Below are 25,262 nucleotides of genomic sequence, written 5' to 3'. Positions count from 1 at the left end.
TAGAAAAAGATAACTTAGTCCCTAATCTAGACCATAAGGTCCTCCAAAAGTGACTAAGAAATTTTGTATCTCTATCCGAAACTATTACCTTAGGTAGACCATGAAGTTTAACCACATCTCTAAAGAATAACTTTGCAATGTTGCTTGCATCATCTACTTTGTGGCAAGGTATAAAATGAGCCATTTTGCTAAACCTATCTACCACCACGAATATAGAATCAAAACCCCTAGAAGTTTTGGGAAGACCTAACACAAAATCCATACTTATCTCTTCCCAAGGGGTGGAAGCAACATTCAAAGGAGTATAAAGTCCATGAGGCATTGATTTAGATTTAGCTTCTAAACAAGTTATACACTTAAAGCAATGCCTTTGAACATCCCTTCTCATGTGAGGCCAAAAGAATTTTTCTTTCAACATGCCAAGGGTCTTTTCTACCCCAAAATGCCCCATTAATCCTCCCTCATGTGTCTCTTTAACAAGGAGTTTTCTATGTGAACCTTGAGGAATGCAAATTTTTCCTTCTTTAAAAAGATACCCCTCTTTCACATAGAATCCTCCTTGAGGTTTAGTGAGACATTCCTCATAGATATGAGCAAAATCAAGATCTTGTGAATATAATTCAAGAATGTTATTAAATCCAAGAATTTGAGCTCCCAATGTGGCTAATAGATTAATTTTTCTTGACAAAGCATCAGCCACCACATTGGATTTTCCTTTCTTGTATTTAATAACATAAGTGAATTGTTCAATGAATTCCAACCACTTAGCATGCCTCTTTTGTAACTTGTGTTGACTCTTCAAATACTTAAGTGATTCATGAACACTATGAATGATAAACTCCTTGGCAACAAGGTAATGTTCCCAAGTTTGAAGAGCCCTCACAAGTGCATAGAGTTCTTTGTCATAGGTGGGGTAATTACAAGAGGCACCATGAAGTTTTTCACTAAAGTATGCAATTGGGTGTCCTTCTTGTAATAATACTGCACCTATGCCAAATCCTGAAGCATCACATTCTAGCTCAAAAGTTTTGGAAAATTTTGGCAAAGCTAGAATGGGTGCTTGTGTGAGCTTCTCTTTGAATAGCTCAAAAGCTTTTTGTTGTTTATCCCCCCAATGGAATGTAACATCTTTTTTCACCAACTTATTGACGGGTGAAGCAAGACTAGAGAAGTTAGGAACAAATCTTCTATAAAAGCTTGCCAATCCATGGAAGCTCCTTACTTCTCCTACATTCTTTGGAGGAGGCCAATCTTGGATGGCCTTTATTTTTTCTGGGTCCACATGAACCCCATTTTTTGTGACCACAAAGCCAAGAAATATGACACTATCAACACAAAAAGTACACTTGTCAAAGTTTGCAAACAATTTGTGTGTTATAAGAATTGTTAAAACAACTCTCAAATGATTTTCATGAGTTTGCAAATTTTGACTATATACCAATATATCATCAAAGTAGACAACTACAAACTTCCCAATGCAATCCCTAAGGACATGATTCATAAGTCTCATGAATGTGCTTGGAGCATTTGTAAGACCAAAAGGCATAACTAGCCATTCATATAATCCAAACTTGGTCTTAAAGGCAGTTTTCCATTCATCACCTTCTTTAATTCTTATTTGGTGATAGCCACTTTTTAAATCTACCTTTGAAAATATTTGTGCTCCATGCAATTCATCCAACATATCATCAAGCCTAGGAATGGGATGTCTATACTTGATTGTGATGTTGTTGATAGCTCTACAATCACAACACATGCGCCACTTCCCATCTTTTTTTGGAACAAGCAACACTGGTACAACACATGGACTTAGACTCTTTTGAACTAAGCCTTTATCTAGCAACTCTTGGACTTGTGTCTCAATCTCCTTAGTTTCTTGGGGGTTTGTCCTATAGGCTGGCCTATTAGGAAGAACTGCCCCTGGAATGAAATCAATTTGATGTTCAATTCCTCTTATGGGTGGAAGCCCTTTAGGAATTTCTTGTGGGAATAGATCATCAAATTCTTTCAAAAGTTTTTGAATGGATGGAGAAAGAGTTGAAATCTTTGAATCACTAGATGTGCATGTAAGTGTCCCTTGACAAAGAAGAAGATATGAAGGTTGCTCAACTTGAAGTGTATTGATTAAAGTCTTTTTGTTTAAAAGGACTTCATGTTGAGTGACCTTAGGTGGCACACTTGTTTCTATACCCTCCTTTCTTTTTGACTTTTTCTTTTGAGCATGTTCTTGCTTTCTTAAAGACTTCATTTGTGCTTGATCCTTAGCCACTTGGGTAGGAGTCAAAGGATGAAGCACAAACTTCTTGTCCTTTTGATGGATAGTGATGGTATTGGTTAGACCATGATGGATAGTTTGATGATCAAATTGCCATGGTCTCCCCAATAACACATGACATGCTTCCATGGGAACTATATCACATAAAACTTCATCTTTGAAGTTCCCAATGGAAAATGCCAACTTCACTTGATTCTTGACTATTATATCCCCATCTTCATTTAGCCAATGAAGTTTATAAGGTTTTGGATGGGGTATAATATCAAGTTTCAACTTCTCAACCAACCTTGTGCTACAACAATTGCAACAAGACCCACTATCAACAATGAGAGAACAATGATTTTCTTGAATTTTACATCTTGTGTGAAAGATGTTCTCTCTTTGTGATATGTGTTCAAGACTTGGTTGGTTGCTAAGTATCCTTCTCACCATGATAAGTTGCCCATCATCAGCATATATTTCATATTCCCTCTCTTCTTCCTCACTCTCACTTGTACTAGTTGGGGTGTCACTTTCACTACTATAAATGTCCTTGCCTTTCAAAATAATGTTTCTTTTTGTAGGACATTGAGTAGCTACATGACCCCTTCCTAGACATTTGAAGCATTTGATTTCACTTGTTCTTGTGTGTGAGGGTGTCTCTTTCTTGGGTCTCTCTTCTATTTTGGCTAGAGGTTTAAATGGCTCTTTTTCTTTAAAAATTTTCTTTTCAAAAGTAGGTTGAACTTGAATTCTTTTAGAAGAAGATTTTCTCAAGTTTTGTTGTTCTACCTTTATACACATTTGAACAAGATCATTCAAATCTCTATAAGGTAGAAGTTCAACCCTATCTCTTATGTCAAAATTGAGCCCACTTAAAAATCTAGCTAAAGTAATTTCTGGACCCTCCACTATGCCTGCCCTCATCATATACAACTCCATCTTTTGTCTATATTCCTCAACTGTCATAGACCTTTGTTGTAACCTTTGGAGTTTATCCATGAGTTCCCTATTGTAGTAGGAGGGAATGTGTCTCCTCCTAAGGGCAGACTTGAGATCATTCCAATAGTGGATGGGAGGGGCTTGATGTCTAAGCCTCTCTTTGACTAAAGCAGTCCACCAGTACATTGCATACCCTTGAAAGCTTAGGGTAGCTAGAGATACCTTCCTCTCTTCACTCACTTGGTGGCATTCAAACAATTGTTCTACCTTCATCTCCCAATCAAGATAAGCCTCTACATTGTCCTTCCCATGGAAGTGAGGCAACACAACATTGACTTCTTTAGGGGGTGGAGGTGCATGTGAATTTCTCCTATGCCTTCTAGAAGTAGAAGGTTGATGAGGGTAATAATCACCCAGACTCATAGACATCCCTCCCTCTTGAGAGTTTTCACTCTGACTTCCCCTAGACTTACTTTTCCTTATCATTCTCAACTCATCTTGAATAACAGCATTTTGAAGCTCTCTATTGACTTTTTCTTCATTCATTTCTCTTCTTATTTCCTTGAATTCATTAACTAAAGTTTGAAGAGAAAAATGTTCTTTTTCACTATCACTAATCCTAGGAGAATGCCTTCTAGACATTATGATGGACTTAAATGTTATTCTTGAAGTAAAGACTAGAGCTTTTCACTTAAAAGCAATATTCCAGGTAAGGGAGGTGATTCACTAGGAATGCTTAAGTACCAAGACTTATCCTTGCCAAATATGCTTCTAGTTACTTACTAGAGTCCTTAAATCAAAATCACTCTTAAATCCACTTAAGTCTTAAAGACAACAAAGAAAACACAAAGCAAAGAATAAACACAACCTAACTCTAAATTCGGACCCCTAAGAGAGCTTCCTATTCGCACAAGATATATGCTATCTAGGCGAGATTTGGAAAAACAATTAAAGTGAGGTCTCCTAGGTGAGGCTTAGACTTTGGATCTAAGACACACTTACCGACTACTCAATTTTAGGTTGTGAAACTTCTTTGAGTCTAGTTACAAATGAGGGAAGAGCACTTGTGAACTCTAGCACCTCACTTGCTTGGATTTGGAACTTACAACCAAAGAAACCAAAGGAAATTACAAAAGAAATTTGGTAAATTGTAAGAAAAAAATGCGAATTGGCTAAGGGAAAGATGTGTGCAGCTTTGGCTTCTCAAAACAAAGAGTGAACTATGCTTAATTCACACCAATCCTCTCAGCTGCAAGTGATCACTCAAGAACACAACTCTGCAGCAACAATTCTGCTGGCTGCTGTTTCAGCACTTGCTGCAGCACATTTTGGAAGTGCAGAATTGTCACGGTTTTTCCATCCCAAGTACCATCTTCTTGTCTTTGCTCCTCTTTATTGAACCTTCTTTGATGCTTCCAATTGTGATACACCTCCTGAGGTATAAACCACCTACCCAACAAGCCAATTAATCACTGAAAATATCACCTCAAGTGCTGTAATTTTTCACAACCAAAAGACAGCAACACCAAGAAATTTTTCAAACAGTTGGTGTGCAGAATGTAGAAAAATTCGAAAATCAAGCAATGAAAGTGTTTTCAAACACGGTGGCACCTCAAATAGATCCTAAGAAGGGTTCTAGATCAGATTTAAACACAAGAAAAGACTTTAAATCAGAATCACACACGAATTGGCTATGCATTGAAAATTGACAAAATTGTTTGATGAAATGCCTGAATGAGTTGCACCAGATTTCTGCACCAGTTTTTTTTTTTTACAGCAACACTATACACTTCAAACTTTCGAAACTGATGATGCAATGGTCCTAAGTGCCTTTTAACATATGTAATATCTCTTTTGAATTGTTATCTTGATATTCTAAATGGACCATGGCTTTTACTGCATCTAAATGTGATGAATCAAGCAAAGTAATACAGTGCAGAAATTGACAAAAACCAGCAGCAGAGTCAATTTTTTCAATGCAGTAAAATATACCAAATGAACAGTACTGCACCTAGTTATTTTCCAATGATTCAAACATGTTTTGATGATGAATTATGACTTGTTGGAACTAATTGGATGCATCAAAACTATATAAAACAGAAAATCACTACTGCAGTACCAGATTTCAGCTAAATTTAACAACTAGCATGGTCAAATTCTGATTCAAAAGAAATTCTGATTTGAAAACAGCAAAGAGGAGTTAGAAATGGTATTTGAAAGTTGCACAAATGCAGAAATTCAGTGTTGAGGATGGTTAGCAATGATCTAATACTAACCACACACAATTAGGCAGAATTCACTCAAGGAAAACACATGCATCTCGGCTAAATGCTTGGACACTCTTGCCATATGACAAACTATTTGGAATCAACTCATTTCATCTTCCAAATGGTTCAGACAATGGATCACTCAACTGTTGTTCAATAGAACAGTAAATGACCATAAGACCAGTGGCAATGCAGCACAAAAGAAAACAGAAACTGAAATGCTGTCAGATTTGAACAACCTGCACATATTTGAGTTTGAATGGTAGATCTAAACACCTGAGCTCATTTCTGAAGTATTCATTGCTCTTAATTGGTGTAGTCACATTCAAACAACTCACATTTTTGGTAAAACTTGGTTGAAAACCAGATTTGATAACAAAAACAGCAAAGTAACTAACAAGACTTAAGACAAAACCAGAAATGATGTTTAAATAGTAAAATAGACTCAAACAACCAATAACAGCCGAATAAAATGAAGGAACACTCAAGCAAAGACAGCTAGTATCCAATGAAAGTAAGAGTAGATCCTAGACACATCAATGATTGATGAAAACAGTGCAGAATTTTCAGAAAACATCAAGAACAACTAGGAAATTTTTGACAGCAAAGAAATGAAAGAAATCTGGACTTATCTCACGGTTCTAACTTGAACCAGGCTCTGATACCACTTGATGCATCAAGTAGGATGCATAGGAGCAGATTCGTGAGACTGGAGGAAGCAACCAGCTCTGCTACAACTGAAGAATCAATGGAACAATCAAGAAAAGCTTGGTGCAGTGCTGGATCAGTTGTAGCCGAGAAGGCTCTCTGTTTTGGCTGGACTGAGTGAAATGTATGCAGCGGATTGAAGTGATTATGGTGAGGTGAAATGGAAGTTTGCTTGAGGGAATGGTAGACTATCTCAGGCGGCTTCCACAATGGAAGAAGATAGCAATGGAAAAGCAAGCAAGTAGAGATGACTTTCGGATGAGAGAAAATTGCAAAGTGCAGAATTCATCTTCTATATATTTCCAAAAGTGAAATACATGCTTATCTCAGTAGCTTATATAGCTAACTCTCAACTCCATGCAATGCAATGTATGTGGGGTAAGGAGATCCACAAAATACGGATCAAGTGCCACCTTACCCACATGTGCAAAATGTGATGGTTTTTCTAGAAGCCATATTATTCACGTGGCTTATTACATATGCGCATAAGGATTTGAAATAATCTAATACTACCCTTTAGGCTACTATGCGCACACCCCCCCATGTGCCAAAGTCCACTTTTACCCTTCTCCATGTTTTGGCATCTTAAAAACATCTTCTAGGTCTCCAATCTTCCATCCAAAGATAGCAAAGAGGGTTTGGCCTTTGGGAGAGTACTCATCTTGTAGCTTCTTGATCATCCCTCTTGTGATAGGTCCAATGGTGCTAGGCCTTCTTGTATCATCAGATGTGCCTCCTGACCAACCTACTCAACAAACAAAAGTGCCTCCTGACCAACCTACTCAACAAACAGAAGTCACAATACCTTCAACAACACATGTCCCTGCTGACCAACCTACTCAGGAGTCTACTATGCTTCCTTCTCATCAATGAAGTCATATTTACTTCCATTTTGAATACACTGTTTTAAATATCATGTAATCTGTATTGATGAAGGAACAATGTTTTATCAGTTATCTTTTGGTGTAATTTCATTAGGATGTTATCAGGTTTGTTATGCACTGAGTAAGACAATGTAATCTGCATTGGTGTAATCTGTATTAGGTTGTTATCTTTTGGTGTAATTTCATCAGGTTTGTTATGAGGTTTTGTCATTGTAAGACAATGTTTTTTTTGTTATAAGATATTATAAGACAATATGATGTTACTTGTGCACTTTCTTTAACTTATTTTGTATTAGCAAATGAAATATAACAAATAAGACAGTATTAAACACTAAGAAGTCACCTTTATAAATAAAACAGACAATAACGTTCCAAATATCAAATTATATTACATAAACTTCCACTAACAAATCAACTTAGTTTCATCAACATTGATATCACAATTACATTACAAACACATATAATAACCACCATCCCTGTTAACACCTTCAACCACTTTTCCAGACTAACAACAATTTTCTGTAAACAAGCTATTTTTCAGCTTTTCAACATCTCTCTCTTCCATCTTCATCAGACTTTGTTCCATCTTCATCAAACTTCCACCCACTTCTTTATTTCTTCCACTTTCTTCTACAGTGACCACATTTCGTTCATGAATTACATCTTCACTGCACCACTGAAAGAAGTTGCATCCAGAACAATCTTTACTCCCACCATGTCCAAGAAGAAAACACACTCTGTCGTCAACGCAATCTTGACTCCCACCCTCTCGAAGAAGAAAACCACATTAAAAGTCAGATTATTGCATCCATTAAACTTACCTTGAAGTTAGGGTATCCCCAAAATCTTTTGCCCTTGTTTTTAGGGGTTCTCGCAATGCGGAAGACTGCATTGTGACCACAGAAGCAAGTGGGTTTTACACCCAACCTGCTGACACTGCCACAACTCCGTTGAAACCCCGAACCCAAGCATTTGCAAGAAGAAGATGAAGCAGACATTTGATGAGCTCAAATATAAACACTGCTTTCACAACTCTGCTTCCAGAACTCTTCCTCCCCAGCACGAACAAGTATAAACTTTCGATGTCAGGGTTCATTTAAATATTAGGGCTTAGGGCTACCAACATAAAAAATTTAGTTGCCCACGTGGAATGTTTCATTATACAAAAAAACACTCATTCAACTTAATACATATTGCCACACATAAAAATATTTACAGCTCATCATGTGCGGACGACGTCAGTCCAAAATTAGCGGAAAGAGCTTTGTTGCCTCAAATTAACAAGTATTTGGATTCAATTGGGACAAAAAAAAAGACCTAGTTGAGATTCTCGAATAAATATGAGAATCAAAAGACTAATTTAACCTAGATATTTTAACTATTGAAGTCTACATCTTCTCTAATTTGCAGCAAATGTAGTACGATGCAGATTTTTCTCTGGGAGATGAGAGAGATGTATCTATGGCTAGCATGGATTGGTATGATATGGTATGCTGGGGGCGTTGGTTAATATGCTGTGCCACCGAAGTTGGTATAAAGCATTCCGGAGGTCTAAAATTGTAATATTTGTTATATTACTAAACAATCATCATGCTACCATTTATCAGTTTACTTAATTTTTATAAACCAAAGCAATGAATTATTTTTTAAAAAAGTGAGTACAATAGAGAATAATGAAATGAAATCTCTATTTCATTGTTTGGACATGTTGCCGTGAAATTATAAAATAAACAAAAAGGCTCATTTTTTTCTAAATTGATAAAAAAATTTAATAAAATTAATCAAAACAGGTTCTTATAATTTTCATTATATGTCACCTCTTTATAATTAATCGTTTGATCTCTATTTTTGTTTAAAAATGTTAAGTTAATTGTCTAATTTTTTTAGTCTTAATTTGGTTTTAATTTATAAAAGTTGATATAATTTGATCTTGATATGTTCAAAAAATTTAACGAAAAGATTGAATTGTACCAAATTTTATTAAAATGTATTAATTTTTTACAAACGATATCAAATTAAAACTAAAAAAATATTGGATGACTAATTAACATTTATAAAAAAAATAATTAAACCTTTTATAATTCTTAACAATATTTATGGTATATTTCATTATGTTCAATTTTATTGGTATCAATTCAAACACAGTCTTTGACAAAGATAACAGATAAAAAAAATATTCACGGTCTAACTTGTCATCAAGGAACATAATTCTTGTAAACGCAAATACATAAAAAAAAAATTACAGATGATGAAATATAATAGGATCATTCAACAAAGATATTCAATAAAACGACAGAATGAATAGATTATACGTTTAAAATGTAAAATAGTTACATATTATTATTTATTATTAGAGTTAATATTTATTTTGGTCCTATTTTTATAATTTTATTTAATGTGATTCTTGGTACAATGTTCACACGAGTGACGTGGTTGTCATTTTGTAAACTTAATTGTCCATGGCAGTAAAGCAATTGGGATTTAATGATTTCTCATAACAATCAAGTAATCAGGTTTTTTTTCTCATTATCAATGAAGTAATTAGAATTTTTTGGTTTGGATTTTCGATTTACAGGTTGTTACTATTTTTTCATGGTGGTTCTGTGTTGCAGATGCGTGGAGGAAACACAATTTTTTTGTGATCATTTATGGTGATGCTATAAAACGTTAAACTCACGATTTGGGATTGCAGGTTCAATATGTGATTCACAATTTTGGGGTTTTGGTTTTTTTTTCGGGATTGCAAGTTTGGAATGTGATTCACTTGAATTACGAGCGAATGTCATTCATTGGAACTTTGATATGATAACGGGTAGAATCCACTTATAACGTTATCTCTAGTCGATGTGATTTCAACACACCACTTATATCTAGGGTATATACATCTCGAATGTGAGATTATAAATTTTAGGGTTAAATATGTTTTTAGTTCCTAAACTATTGGTCGTTTCTGGTTTTCGTCCCTCTTTCAAAGTAAGGTACGATTTGGTCCTCATTCTTTAAAAAAACGTTCGTTTTAGTCCTCAAAATTTTGTTTTTAGTCCTCGTTTTAGTCCTCAAAACGTTCGTTTTTTCGACTAAAACGAACGTTTTTTAAAGATTGAGGACCAAATCGTACCTTAGTTTGGAAGAGGGACGAAAATCAGAAACGGCCAATAGTTTAGGGACTAAAAACATATTTAACCCTAAATTTTATCTCTAGTCTACGTGAAATTTCCAACATATCCCTCACGCCGAGGTATGTATATACATATATAAGACTAGACATTAATGGGTGGTCTAAAAACGAGTGAAAAAATATGTTAAACAAATAACATATATCAACTCTAACCTGATCCTCGTACCATTTTAAAAAATAAAAAATGATTAATGGGAATAATCACATTATACAAAAATAAAAAAATAGATATTAAGACTTATTATTATTATAAGGGTTAAATATGTTTTTAGTCCTTAAACTATCAAGCGATTTTGGGTTTAGTCCCTCTTCGAAATGTTTGTTCATTTTAGTCCTCTTAGTTTTAAAACTCTTATGTTTAGTCCTTAAAATTGAACGGCGTTAAGTTTAAGTTTTCTTTGACGTGGCAAACGGCGAGCCCACGTGTGATGTCAGCTTCCCTCATTACTGTGTGCCACGTGTTGCTTTTATTTTTTGAAATCAAATTAAGGTTCTGCGTTTCTCTGGTTGTGTTTGCAGGTTGAAGGCTTGTGCGCGGAGGAAAGATGATTGTTGGTGGCGGAATTTGTTTTATTTCAGTGCCAAGTTCTTGTTCAATTCTATATCTAGAAAAAATAAATGAAACCCATGAGAAATCTATAGGAATTTTGAATGAAAGTCACGGCTAAACCTAGGTATCCAAACCTCCCTGGACGACCAATCTGCATAAGAACACAACCAATATCGCAGTGGAGGGAAAACAAAAATTATAGTGAACAAATCTGTAAATGTTTCAGAACAAAGGAGATAGATGAAAAGTTATAGTTATAATTATTAGGGGCAATAAGATAAAAAATTGACTGCTTGGATGCCTATTCCCCTAGTGAACAGATATGTAAATGTTTCAGAATAAGGGAGACAAATGAAAAGTTATAGTTATAATTATTAAGGACAATAAGATAAAAAATTTAGCAAATTGTTGGTGGTGCTGGAGCTTGCAGTATTGCTAGCAATTTGGGAAGAAGATGATGTTGTTGGATGTTGGTGGTGATTTGCCCCTTTGGTTGTGGAAGGAGGTTAAACGACGCCGCTTGCGACACGAAGAAGGAGCTCTGGGTGGTCTCTATGGGGCATTGACGGTGAAGGACGATGAAGGACGGCTCGCACAGGAGGATGCTCGCACTTTGAAATCGTAGCGACTTGGGGGTTGCTTGCGTGATCTGATGATGGAGACTGTAGAGGCTCGCGACGGTAGCGAATGGTTGCTCATGGTGGTGGTTCGATGTGAACTTGAAGGATTCGTGATGTTGATGGCAGTGGCGGCCTTGCGGCGACGCGGCATGGCTGACGGCAGAAGAGGATTAGGTTTCTGTTTGGAGAAGATAAGCGTTTCTAGGGTTGAGATTGGTGACATTTTTTGTTTTTTTAAAAAAATGAAACTTGGCACAAGGGAAGCTAGCATCACACGTCTTAACCGTATTCAATTTTAAGGACTAAACATAAGAGTTTCAAAACTAAGAGGACTAGAATGAATAAACCTTTCAAGAGAGAGACTAAACCCAAAATCACTTGATAGTTTAAGCACTAAAAAGATATTTAATCCTTATTATAATTCAATCACTAGATATATGATCATTAAACTCCCAAACAAATTATAATGTTTTCTCACAAAATTTAAATACAAATAGATAAGATTTAATTATAAAAACCCATAAAACCCTAGTCGGACAAATATCCAAACAAAACCCTTTAATTTTAAGGTGTAGCCTCCTCCGAAACAGAGAATCGTCTTCGCCTAACACTACTGCTCAATAGCTAAGTCTCGCTTCCATCGATTCTTCGTTTGTTATTCGGCCGTGTGACGTTGAAGTCTCTTGGTATACGTGCTGTGCTTCAACGAAGGATGGAGGTTGTTTTGGCGTCGTCGTCTCTAGACGGCGGAATAGGGTGCTGGGATCTTCACACCGGCGCGGAGCAGCTCCGCTATAAATCTTGCTCCTCCCCTTCTCACGGCCTTGTCGCCGTTGGTCCTCGCTTCATCGCCTCCTCTCAGCTTCGAGAACCTTCAGCAACATCTGGTTCTGTTCTCTTCTGGTCCTGGTCCAAGGTTGTTCCCTTTTCTTCTTCTTATTATTATGTAACATTTTCTTATATGATGAAAATTATTAATAATAATGAATAATTCGTGTTCAGCCTCAAGTTGAAGTGAAGAGCTTTCCCGCTGAACCTATTAAGCCCCTTGCTTCAAATCACCTGGGAACCTTCATTGCTGGTGGAGCTTTGTCTGGGGATATTTACTTGTGGGAAGTAAGTTTTTTGTTTCGTCATCCATTTTTTTTTCAATGGTCTGGTTTTCTCATCAATGACTGGGATTACGTACGGTCTGGTTTTCTCGCCTATGGCTGGGATTACATACTTTACACTTACTTAAGCGGAATGAAATATGATCTAAACATGTACTGAAGATTTTTTGGTGTTAGGCTGTGGAGAATTATGAATTGAAAGCGGGGACTTAATTTGTGTCTGTTTCTGTTTACTGTACCGTGCTGAGTTGCTTGCATTGATTGTAAGGTTGAAACCGGTAGATTGCTTAAGAAGTGGCATGCACATTTAGGGGCGGTTACTTGTCTGGTTTTTTCTGAAGATGACTCGCTGTTGGTATCTGGTTGTGGAGATGGAACCGTAAGAGTTTGGTCTCTCTTCATGTACTTTTCTCTCCCTTTTTCTTTTTTTTTGTTTCGTAGTGAATTTCCTATTAGGATAGTGTACAGCTTGGGTGGTAGCAGCAGTGCTAACTATAGTGGCATTTGCTGCTCTGCATTTCGTGGTTCAGGATATTCGATGAATTCAGATGTCAGCTGGCTAATAATCTTTATGAGTATAGTTTTTCCGGGCACACCCTGTGCGTGACTGATGTTGTGATTGGTAATGGAGGGTGCAATGCAATTATTGTGTCAGCTTCTGAGGATAAAACTTGCAAGGTTTGTTTTACTGTCTTTTTGTGGTGGTGGTGTAGTAGAAAAATAGATAATCAATGAAGTACGTTTACTCAAGAACAAGAATGTATTTACTGTTGCCTGCTTGAATTGTCTATCTCTACGAGTTGTAAATTCTAATAATTTATGTTTAGCAAGATAACTCATAAATGAATAACTTTTTTAGTATGGGTGGAAGCCATTTGTTATAGTTTATTTGGTGCCATTGACATTGTTGTCAAAATCTCAATTTTGGTCATAGGATCACATGATTTGCGATATTTTCACACTCGCTGTAATCTTGATCCTCATGAAAGATGCAATTTGGTCTGAACAGTGGGATTGCAGAATCTTAGACATAGAACTGTGGAGCTGCCCGATCCTGCTTTGCATAAGAAAGACTCATTTTCTTGAAAAATAAAAACGATCCCTAACCCACTTGGAAAAACCCCTTGAGCTTTGCTTCTTTGTTCATTTCAACCTCTCTGTGCCTCTCATTCTGTTTTCTGGACTTCAGATCCGCATTCATCTTATCGGACTCCTTGGCCCTGTTCAACTGGTTTTGATTTGACTGATTTACATACATACTATAAAATCCATTGATACAAAAATGTGAAATATTGTAAAGCAAAGTATCTTTAATAACTTTTTACGAAAATATTAATTTTATTAAGTGAACTGCTGATTAAAAGTTCTCAGGAATGTCTACAAAAAGTTGATCTAATTTAGAAATTAATTGATAGTAAACTGTACAACTATTTAAACTTACAATATGCTTTTTAGATTTAATACGTAAATCAATACCTATTATTAAATTGCACATGTACATATTTCTAAATCATCTAAAATTATTTCTATTGAGGATATAATACATTTCTGCATGAAAAATGTTAGTAATTTTATATAGTTTTATACTTGCTGTCAATTAATCGTATATTTTTAGATAGTTTATGTTTGTACGTGTTTGTTTGAATGTTTGTTATCAACTCAATTGGATTGTAATTTCTTCTTCTCTTAGGTATGGAGCTTATCTAGGGGAACACTACTAAGAAATATAGTATTCCCTTCACATATTGATTCCATTGCATTGGATCCAGCTGAACATGTCTTTTATGCTGGCAGTAGAGATGGAAAGATATTTATTGCGGCACTTAGCACTGAAAGCGTTGCTAGTAATAATTGTGGGATGCATATCATTGGTTCTTTTTCTAACCAGAGGTTGTCTTTTCTTCTCTTGTGTTTATTTTAGGAAGTATGGATTTATTGATGATGTCTTATCTCTTGATGTTAGTTTTTCAAATACACCTAACTGTTTTAATTGCAATTCTCTCTTTGAATTGCGCCAATTGCAATATTGATCTTAGAGCAACAACTTGGGACCTGGGAGCCTTTAGTTTTGTTAAGAATTTATGGATAACTAAAGTGAATATCAAGTTCCCACAGAATTTAATTGTTAGCTATGATGAATTCAAAGAAACCTTTAGTCCCCTTACTGATTACAATAACCGATGAATTTGATATTGTTTATGTTGACATTTGTAGTTTGTACACCCAACCAACTGATTCCAATTTATTAGTTCAACCTATTTCAAAAAATGAATGATTGTTCTCATTGGTTATTCTTTTCTCTTACTACAAGGAAATACAAAATGAGTTGTAATAGCTTTTGAACAAAACATCAATCCATGTTTGATTTGAGTTTGAGTTAAACAATTGAAACTTTTTTTTAAAGCATTAAATGTTTCTACGCTTTTAGCTATAGGATTGTCACTTGTGCATTATATTGCCATTGTGGCACACCCAATATTCCCACATTGCTTAGGAGTCGAAGTTAAGAGTAGTTTAAATACTCCTTCCTCCTTCTACCCTCTGAGACACCAATGTTCCGATCCTAAGTTCGTCGAGTGATATCGTTAGGATCAATCACCATACATATGAATTATTGTCTGCTTTGGAGATCGGTGCTCTATTATAATTTTTGTCCTTAAAAGGCACCTCAGAGGAAGGAAGAAGTATTTAAACTATATTAGGCTCGACTCCTAAGCGATGTGAAACTATTGGGTGTGGTAGGAACATAAGCCTCTCAGTTGAAATCTAAGTCATTCCCAGCGGAGGGCTTAAGGGACCAATGGTTCCGTTATCAGCTCCATGGTGGGTGTCAATGTTCCGATCCCAAGTCTGTCGAGTGACATTGTTAGAATTGTTAAGATATTTATCCTATTTTATCATCATTATAGTGTGTCAAGGGTTACCCTATTTATCATGATTATATTGTGTCTAGGATTACCCTATTTATCATGATTATATTGTGTCTAGGGTTACCCTATTTATCATGTACTTGTGTATCAATTTATTCTTATAAATAGAAGATTGTGAGAGGGATCAATTAAGCCCTCTAGAATTATTTTACAGTTTCAATCTTAAGTTGGTATCAGAGCGGGTCGATCCCGCTCTGGTTTCTGTCTCGTAATATATATCTGTCCGGCGCCACAGTTCTTCGTCGCTCGCCACCGTCCGCCGCCGGCCACCGTCCACCGTCGGCCACCGTCGTCCGTTGCCGGCCACCGTTGCCGCCGGCCACCGTCGTCCATCACTGTCACAGTTTCCTTCGTCTAAACCCTTAGGGTTTTCTTGTTCCTCGCTAGTACTATTCGCTTCTTCAGAAATGGCGTCTGGCAGTACTCTTTCCTTCTCTGGAAGTCCATCAATTACCTCCGAGAAGCTAAATGGAAAAAATTATCTATCATGGTCTGCTGCCGTTGAAATGTGGTTCCTTGGCCAAGGGCATTATGACCACCTTGAGCGAGATGGAAGCCATGTGCCTACTGAAAAAGCTGATCAGTGGAAACAAGCAGATTTCCAGTTGTGTGCCCTGTTATGGCAATCAGTGGAACCCAAACTTCTTGTATCTTTGAGGGCTTTCAAAACTTGTCACTCCTTTTGGAAGAAAGCCCAAAGCATTTATGCCAACGATATTCAACGTCTCTATGACACTACGAACAAGCTTGCATCTCTTAAAATGGCAGACCATGATATGGTGTCCTTCATGGCTGAAGCCCAATCTGCTGTCGAAGAACTTAGGATGTTTTTGGAAGTAGATTCATTAGAGGATATCAAAAAGAAACTAGACAAATTTTACATGGTGTTGATCCTTCGTGCCCTACATCCCGATTTTGATCATCTCAGAGATCAACTTCTAACTAGTCATGAGGTCCCCTCTATGGAAACATTGACCACTGTCATGAACTAGTGGAACCATTTGTCATGGTTGCCACACGAGGAAGAGGAGGACGTGGCACTAGAGGAGGAGGACGAGGAGGTCGGGGACGTCCTCAATGCACATACTGTAAAAGGATGGGTCATACTCAAGAGAATTGCTACTCCTCACATGGTTTCCCTTCCAAAACCGCCAATATTTCGAAGACTGAAACTTCCACTTCGAAGACTGAAACCTCCACTTCTATGTTTTCTGAGGATGAATATCAAGAGTATTTAAGGTTAAAGTCTAACAGCTTGGCACAACCATCTCAATCTCCCAATACATCAACAGCCTGTGTTTCTCAATCTATGGAAGGTCAAAATTCATGGGTAATTGACTCAGGTGCTTCTGATCACATTTCTGGTAATACCTCTTTGTTCTCATCTATTTCCTTTCGAGAAAAACCTTATTTCATAACCCTTGCAAATGGATCTAAAACTTCTTCCAAAGGAGTCGGTCATGTTTCTTTGTCTCCCTCCCTCAATCTCAACTCAGTCCTTTTTGTCCCTAATTGTCTTTTTAATTTAATTTCCTTAAGCCAGTTGACTAAAATGTTAAATTGTTCAATAACCTTTGATCATAAATCTTTTGTTATACAGGAGCGTGGTTCGGGGAGACAGATTGGAGAAGGATATGAAGCTGGCGGATTATACCATTTTGAATCTCGTCCAAGGGTGTCCTGTGTTGCTGCTCCTAATCCTAAAGTGCTACATGATCGACTTGGCCATCCTCATTTGTCCAAATTAAAAAAGATGTGTCCTGAACTTAGTGGTCTCCAAACCTTAGAATGTGAGTCATGTCAATTAGGAAAACATGTTAGATTTTCCTTTCCTAAAAGGTCTCAATCAATATATAATTCTAGTTTTTCCATCATCCATTCTGATATATGGGGACTTAGTCGAATCTCCTCCTTTGGTTTTAGATATTTTGTTACCTTTATTGATGAATATTCAAGATGTACTTGGGTTTATCTTATGAAAAATCGTTCTGAATTGTTAGTTATCTTTACATCCTTTTTGAATGAAATCAAGAATCAATTTGGTCAAGTAATCAAAATATTAAGAAGTGATAATGCAAAAGAGTATTTCTCATCCTCCTTTTCTGCCATCTTGAGTTCCGATGGTATCTTACATAAGTCTACTTGTTCTCATACACCACAACAAAATGGTATAGCAGAACAAAAAAATAGACACTTGGTTGAAACTGCTCGTACCCTTTTGCTTGGTGCCCATATTCCTGTCCATCACTGGGGGATGCCATCTTAACTGCATGTTATCTTATTAATAAGATGCCCTCCTCCTCTCTTGATAATCAAGTCCCTTTCCCCATTTTTTTTCCTAATGATCCTCTCTTTCATACATCTCCCCGAGTGTTTGGCTGTGTATGTTTTGTTCATGACATGTCTCCAGGTCTAGACAAACTCTCCGCTCGCGCTCTCAAATGTATCTTCTTAGGCTATTCTCGACTTCAAAAAGGATATCGGTGTTACTCTCCTGAAACTAAGAAGTATTACATGTCTGCCAATGTCACATTCTTTGAACAGACTCCTTACTTCTCTCCATCTGTTCAGGATGTTTCTATCTTCCAGCAGGTCCTTCCTATTCCAATGGCTGAGTCAAATAGCTCCACTGTCTCTGTCATTCCAAGTCTTGATCACAATCCTTCTATACTTGTTTCTCCACATACTGAGATCATCCCATACAGGGCCCCAATGGATAGTCTACCTCCCCAAGACAATGGTGAATCTCCTACTTCAAATTCTTCTCCCTCGTCACCTCCTCCCACGCCTCCTGGTGCAAATGATTCAGCATGGCCTATTGCCCTCAGAAAAGGTATTCGTTCCACTCGAAACCCTCATCCCATTTATAATTTTCTAAGCTATCATCGATTGTCGCCTTCCTATTTTTCTCTTTTATTCTCAGTGTCCTCTGTTGTTATACCCAAGAATGTGAAAGAAGCACTTGATCATCCTGGATGGCGACAAGCTATGATTGCAGAAATGCAGGCTCTTGACCACAGTAATACTTGGGAGCTGGTGCCCCTTCCCCCAGGAAAAAAGGCGGTTGGTTGTCGATGGGTGTATGCAGTTAAAGTTGGCCCTGATGGTGAAATTGATCGGCTCAAAGCTCGGCTTGTTGCAAAAGGTTACACTCAGGTTTATGGTCTTGATTATTGTGACACTTTCTCTCCTGTAGCCAAGATGACTACTATTCGTCTCTTCTTTGCCATGGCAGCCATTCGTCACTGGCCACTTCATCAATTGGATATCAAGAATGCCTTCCTACATGGTGATCTTGAGGAAGAAGTTTATATGGAGCAACCTCATGGGTTTGTTGTTCAGGGGGAGTCTGGTATGGTATGCAAATTGCATCGATCTCTATATGGCCTCAAGCAATCCCCACGTGCTTGGTTTGGAAAGTTTAGCTCCATTGTTCAAAAATTTGGGCTAAAACGCAGTGAAGCAGACCATTCAGTTTTTTATTGTCATTCTTCTCTCGGGAAATGTGTTTACTTAATAGTATATGTTGATGATATTGTCATTACAGGAAATGATGCTGTTGGAATATCTCAACTAAAAGAGCACTTGTGTAGACATTTTCAAACAAAGGATCTTGGAAGTCTCAAATACTTCTTAGGCATTGAAGTAGCGCAATCAAAAGATGGAGTTGTAATCTCTCAAAGGTAGTATGTTCTTGATATATTACAAGAAACAGGCATGATTGATTGTAGACCGGTAGACAGTCCCATGGACCCAAACCAGAAATTAAGGACCAAAGAAGGTAAATTATTCTCCGATCCAGAGAGGTATAGGAGGCTGGTTGGAAAACTGATTTATCTCACTATTACAAGGCCAGATCTATCCTTTGCAGTTGGAGTGGTTAGTCAGTTCATGCAGGCTCCATGTGTTGACCATTGGAATGCTCTCATTCGCATTCTAAGGTATGTAAAGAAGGCTCCCGGGCAAGTATTGTTATATGAAGATAAAGGAAGCATTCAGGTCTCTGGGTATTGTGATGCAGATTGGCCAGGTTCACCTATTGATAGACGGTCTACTACAGGATATTGTGTTTTTCTGGGAGGAAACATTATTTCATGGAAAAGTAAGAAACAGAATGTAGTAGCTCGATCAACCGCGGAAGCCGAGTATAGGGCAATGGCATCACTAACATGTGAACTTATATGGGTGAAACAATTCCTTCAAGAAGTTAAATTTTGTGACATCCATACTATGAAGATGTATTGCGACAATCAAGCTGCTCTCCACATTGCATCAAATCCAGTGTTTCACGAGAGGACTAAACATATAGAAATTGATTGTCATTTTGTTCGTGAAAAGTTGTTGACCAAAGAAATATGTACTGAGTTTATTGGGTCAAACGATCAACTCGTAGATGTATTGACCAAGTCATTAAGGGGTCCTCGGATTGAGTTTATTTGTTCCAAGCTTGGTACATACAATTTATATGCTCCAGCTTGAGGGGGAGTGTTAAGATATTTATCTTATTTTATCATCATTATAGTGTGTCAAGGGTTACCCTATTTATCATGATTATATTGTGTCTAGGATTACCCTATTTATCATGATTATATTGTGTTTAGGGTTACCCTATTTATCATGTACTTGTGTATCAATTTATTCTTATAAATAGAAGATTGTGAGAGGGATCAATTAAGCCCTCTAGAATTATTTTACAGTTTCAATCTTAAGTAGAATCAATCACCATAAGGTATTGTGTGCTTTGGAGACCAGAGCTCCGTCAAGGTTTTGTCTTTACAAGACATCTTAAAGGGTGAAAGGAGTATTTAAACTATGCTTGACCTTGACTTCTAAACAATGTGGAATTATTGAGTGTGGTAGGAACAATGGCTATTGCCTGTTCCATTGAAATCCATTGCATCTCAAGGCTTGCTATGGCACATGAAGCAGCATAAGGCACGACATCTATCACAACCATTCATGGTATTCGTAGGGGCAACAATCTTGAAGGATTGAATTGAAAACTTGTTAGTCCACTCAACACTGGGTTGTTTAATTTTAATTTAGAGGACAATTTTGGGACTTTGCTCCCTTATTTGCGTTTCACAATCGAACTCTATATGCTTTCTTGTGTCTCTGAAAGATGACCCACAATTTTCTGGCACTATCTCTGGCCAATTCTGATGTTTCTGGTACCCTTCCCTCTGTTTGTATCCTTCCTTTGTTCTCTGGCACTATGTCCAATGTTTTGTTGTTGCTATCTTTGTTCTGTTCAATCTTTCATAATTCCCTCTTGTAAGAGTTTGTTCCGCCCTTTTCGTTTTGTTGCAATAAATGGCAGTTCTGTTTCTCTCCCACACAGGTATTTCATGTTTTCATCCTTGTTTTCTGTCTCTAATTTTGAATATTCACATGTATACGTGTTTGTGCATGAATTTAACTAGTATGTTAAATTTCTCGATAGTGGAAATCCTGCTATAGGAATTTCGGGGTCAGTGCTCTGCACAACTATCCTAGATTGATAGCTACGGTTCTAGCTATCCACTTAGTTTTATCAAATTGTTGTTCATTGTTAACAAAAGGTAATGAAGATAAATTACAAGCTTGTTTTATATCAATCAGAATCAGTTGATGTTTTAAGGTCAATCTATTCACACATCTACGGAATATTTTCCTTGTTTACTGATAAACATTTACTGACTCTTTAGTATTTAAAACCCATATCCTCAGCACATATCAATGCCAAGTCGAAGCCGTTGGCTGATGCTTCAAAATTTGTTTGAATATTTTGATTACTGGAATTTATGCAGTAACCAAGTAAATGAACCATGTTTTATTCATAAGCAGATACAGTCTTTATAATTTTAGTTTATTTTGTAGCAACTCACGTTCCTCTTTCCTAGTGGTCATGTTAATTTTAGAATAAAAAATTGGTTTGATCTATGCATTGTCATTTAACTAATTTTCTTCTTCAATGTAACAGCAAGAGAGTTACTTGCTTAGCATATAGCATGAGTGAGAATTTGTTAATATCCGGGTCAGAGGATGGAATGGTTCGTGTTTGGGATGCAAGAACTCGAACCAATGTCCGAGTGTTCAAACATGCTAAAGGTATTGTATAAACAGTGAAATATGACCTGTGCTTTGCAGAAAGAGATTGGATAGCATCTATCTTTAGTAATGCGTATTCTATGCTATTTTTCAAATGAATTTCTGCCTTTTCAATGCTCAAAGTTATTTTCATTTGCAAAATTAGAATATAGTGAAGACTGGCAATTTATTCATTATATGGTAAAGCAACTAACGTACCGCATGTATGATACCTAACGTACCACATTTATTCATTATATTGAGCCTTTCTTTTTTTAAACTTTTATTTTTGCCTAATGTCTTTGATATGCGACCTGTTGTTATTTAACTTAGATGAGAATACTCTTATTTCTTTTTCTCAATATGTTCTGCAGGATAGCTTTTTACTCACTTGGTTATTGTTTAGGGTTTCTCTCGGATGACATATCTAATGACTATGATTACATGTATGTTCTCAAATTGAGTCATGCTAAAATTTAATGTTAATTATTGTGGATGCTCCAGGGCCTGTAAATAATATTCTTGTTGTTAGACGAGAAAACTCAAGTAATCACATATCTTCTAATGTACAAACATCATCAAGAAAGCAAGGGGCTAATTTACCCCCTCCATTGGAAAAATATGCAAATTCCATACATGAAGACTCAGATATGAACACTACGATCAGTCTTGGGGGTGACAGGAGTTCCGGAGATCCTTCATACCTCAGTTCTCATGTGATATCTAATTACGTTAAGGAACTTCAGGTTTGTCTGTGATTTCTCTTCTTATTAAAGGACGGTCATTACCTGATTTTGATTGTGATTAACGTTGCTTTTAACCTATGTCTCAGCATCAAGGATCAGCTGCTGCTTCTGAAATGGAGACGGAGAAACTAAAACATGATTACCAAAGGGCAATGCAAATGGCTAACCAATGGAAGAAAATGTATGAAAACTTAAATAAATTTTGTGTGAAAGAACTGTTGGATGGTAGTCAAGCCAGAACCTTAGATGAAAATCACAATTAAGACATTTCTCTGGTAGTTAACTTTTCAATTTTGTAGGTAGAATTTGTAGATCTTTAGCATCATTAAATTTTAAATTTCCTTCTGCCACCTTGCAATGCTATGTTGATTTTGGTCCCTTGATTGGTTTCTTTATGTTAAAAGAATTGATTACCATAGCTATTGACAATCTTGGTAAAACGTTTTGGCATAGATTCATGACTTAATAACTTGATTAATTTTTCATGATTTCAAATTATGGTTTAATAGGTTTGATATTTGGGAAGTAGAGGTTAAGGAAAATTGTGCCTAATCTGACAGTTGCCCGTTTTTTTGTCGAGGTTCATGGCAATTAATTTCTCAAAATAATTCATGTACTCGTCAATTTATTTTTTATTTTACACCATTTACAAGTAAATTCATAGGCGTAATTGTTTTTATGTTTGTATGTTCGTTTTTTTAGGAATTAAATCTTAAACTCAGTAAACAGTTTATTTTGGAAATATGTTTCGAGAATTGTATTTTCAAAAACTGTTCCAAAGATGTCTTCAAAACCTGTTTGGAAGATATTTCTTTAGGATTTGGTTTGGATAAAAGATGCATATGTGCGTGTATTGTTTTTCATGAATATTTAATTTTATGCACTATGATTCAAATTATTTAACAAATATTTGCTAAAAAAATGTGTTCATTTTAATATACTTGTATATTAACAAATATTGGCATAAACTAGTATATTTTTTTTGTAGAGTTCAGTTTATTCACTGTTACTGAAAAATAGTTTTGATTGCATCTAAAAAATTATAAAACTATGTGATATATTTAAACGAGAATAATAATAATACCAATAAAGCAGTGGATAATAATAAATTATGATAATTTTGCTTATAATAATAGTTAAATATGTTTGTTTTCAGATTCATTCACGTAATGAAATTGATAATAAATTTCAGACTTAAATGTTGATGCAAATATTTTATTATAACTTACTATTTTATAACTGAGATCGAAAATAATTATAGATATCTTTAAAGTATGCATGAAGTTGATTCATCTCCATTTCTTTGATTAATCAATTAGGAAGTTAAATTTCATAAACATAAAATATAACAAAAGAAGTGCTTATACATTTCATTGACACACTAAGTGCATGCATTTCTAGTGTTTATAACCTAAAAACATTTACTTATATGGACTGTATATAATTAAGCCTCTTGAGGACTTGTTTAAGAATGAGAAAGAGAAATATCAAGTAAATAGAATTAGGTTTAGTCCTATAGAATAAGGTTTAGTGGTATTCATAGAAATTTTGTAACTAATACATGGTCATGTGTTAGTGATGTGATTGAGTAATTAAAATTAATAGTTGATAGGAAGGAATAAAATAAATTTGATTTCAAATACATAAAATATTATTGTGATTTTAAGTTAATTGAATGATGTCACCTTTGATAGAATAAAATAAAACAAGTAACCTCATTTTAATAATGATTTGACATATTATTAAAAAAGAATAATTAAGAAAATAATATAATAAAAGACTAATACAATATAATAAATATTATTCAAAATGATTATAATAAATAAAAAAAATAATGAAAACGAGTAAAAAAAATCTTAACTTAGTTTTTCTTTTCATTACAAATATTATTATATAAAAAATATCAAATTAAGAATTTCCTAAATGTCTTTTATGATACTTTCTAATCATTTTCAACATATAACTAGTATGTATATGTGACTAGTTATTTAAATTTAATTAAAGTTTATCAATGTATTATTATAAAATAAGATGCACATTGTGACCAACAAAGATTAAAGGTTTAATATATCATTTGGTTCCTATTTTTAGAGGTTTGGTCCAAAGTGATCATACCTTATAAAAACATTCAGTAAGGTTCCATATTTCGTTAAAAAATGTTCAACTCGGTCTTTTTTTCTCACATCGTTAGAAACATAATGGTCTAAATGCCACTATGGCCAAACCTGAGTGAGTTGTGCTTTGATGAATACGTGACACGTTTGAAGAGGTTGCACTGTGTAAATATTTTAAAAAAATTAAAATGACGTAAGTTAGGTGCAAATCCCAACAGCCACACATCTACAAATCCTCCAACCTAGTCCAAAATCAGGCTAAGGTTTTCATTGTGCAAATTTTAAATTTTGGGTCTATAAAATAGGTCTAGGGAAGCTAAAAGAGTTTTCTTTGAAGATATAAAGATTGATAAGAGAGGTGCAGAGGTTATCTAATGGGCACGATTTTGTTGTTAATAAGCAAAAATTCTTTGTTTTAGTTATATTGATGTCATCCTAACAATGAAATATCTAGTTTTATGGGTTTTGAAAATTAAATCATTTTTTAGTGATTATTGAGTGGAATAATATATAGGGTGATATAGGATGGAATCTGGAGGTGGGTGTATAAAACTGGTGCATTGTTGGGTAGTGTTCAGAGAAGCCGAGAGACTTGAATACTTGATCATGGAGGAAACATAGTTGTTTTAGAAATATTAGATTATGCACTTGATGTATGGTTAGTAGGATAATATGCAAGAAGTCATGACTGTTATCTTTATGGTTGATGGTTATGATTATATTCGTTTGATGTTGATATATGGATAGGTTGAGTTGTGTGTGAATGAATGTTTTGTAATGTTATTGAGTGAAAGTGGTGTATTCTCTCGCTGCATTTAATTCTTCAAATAACCATTTACGTTTCTCTTTCTTCATTTAATTCTTTCACGTATTCATCAAATTCCACAA

The 25,262-nt window shown here is 35.7% G+C and overlaps 1 protein-coding gene across 1 annotated transcript; it reads left to right on the top strand.

Moving 5' to 3' along the window:
- The first annotated feature begins 11,943 nt into the window (after positions 1 to 11,943).
- Positions 11,944 to 22,641, top strand: LOC108326847 (protein ROOT INITIATION DEFECTIVE 3). Its single transcript, XM_017560428.2, has 8 exons — positions 11,944 to 12,319; positions 12,406 to 12,519; positions 12,784 to 12,917; positions 13,046 to 13,193; positions 14,206 to 14,405; positions 21,408 to 21,535; positions 22,019 to 22,260; positions 22,347 to 22,641. Exons 1-8 carry the CDS (start codon positions 12,116 to 12,118, stop codon positions 22,521 to 22,523), a joined length of 1,347 nt encoding a protein of 448 aa, XP_017415917.1. The 5' UTR covers positions 11,944 to 12,115; the 3' UTR covers positions 22,524 to 22,641.
- Positions 22,642 to 25,262: the final 2,621 nt, after the last annotated feature.

Source organism: Vigna angularis, chromosome 2 (genome assembly GCF_016808095.1).
Source record: "Vigna angularis cultivar LongXiaoDou No.4 chromosome 2, ASM1680809v1, whole genome shotgun sequence".
Lineage (NCBI taxonomy): Eukaryota > Viridiplantae > Streptophyta > Magnoliopsida > Fabales > Fabaceae > Vigna > Vigna angularis.
Note: the sequence above shows the minus strand (reverse complement) of the source record. Positions and strands in the feature narration are given on the sequence as shown.

What these genes read in the sequence shown, in the direction of transcription:
- LOC108326847 (XM_017560428.2), top strand. Translation starts at nt 12,116, where the DNA reads ATGGAGGTTGTTTTGGCGTCGTCGTCTCTAGACGGCGGAATAGGGTGC. An exon ending in AGAGTTTGGTCTCTCTTCAT is followed by an intron (nt 12,918 to 13,045) that starts GTACTTTTCTCT and finishes TTCGTGGTTCAG; the next exon opens with GATATTCGATGAATTCAGAT. An exon ending in CTGAGGATAAAACTTGCAAG is followed by an intron (nt 13,194 to 14,205) that starts GTTTGTTTTACT and finishes TTCTTCTCTTAG; the next exon opens with GTATGGAGCTTATCTAGGGG.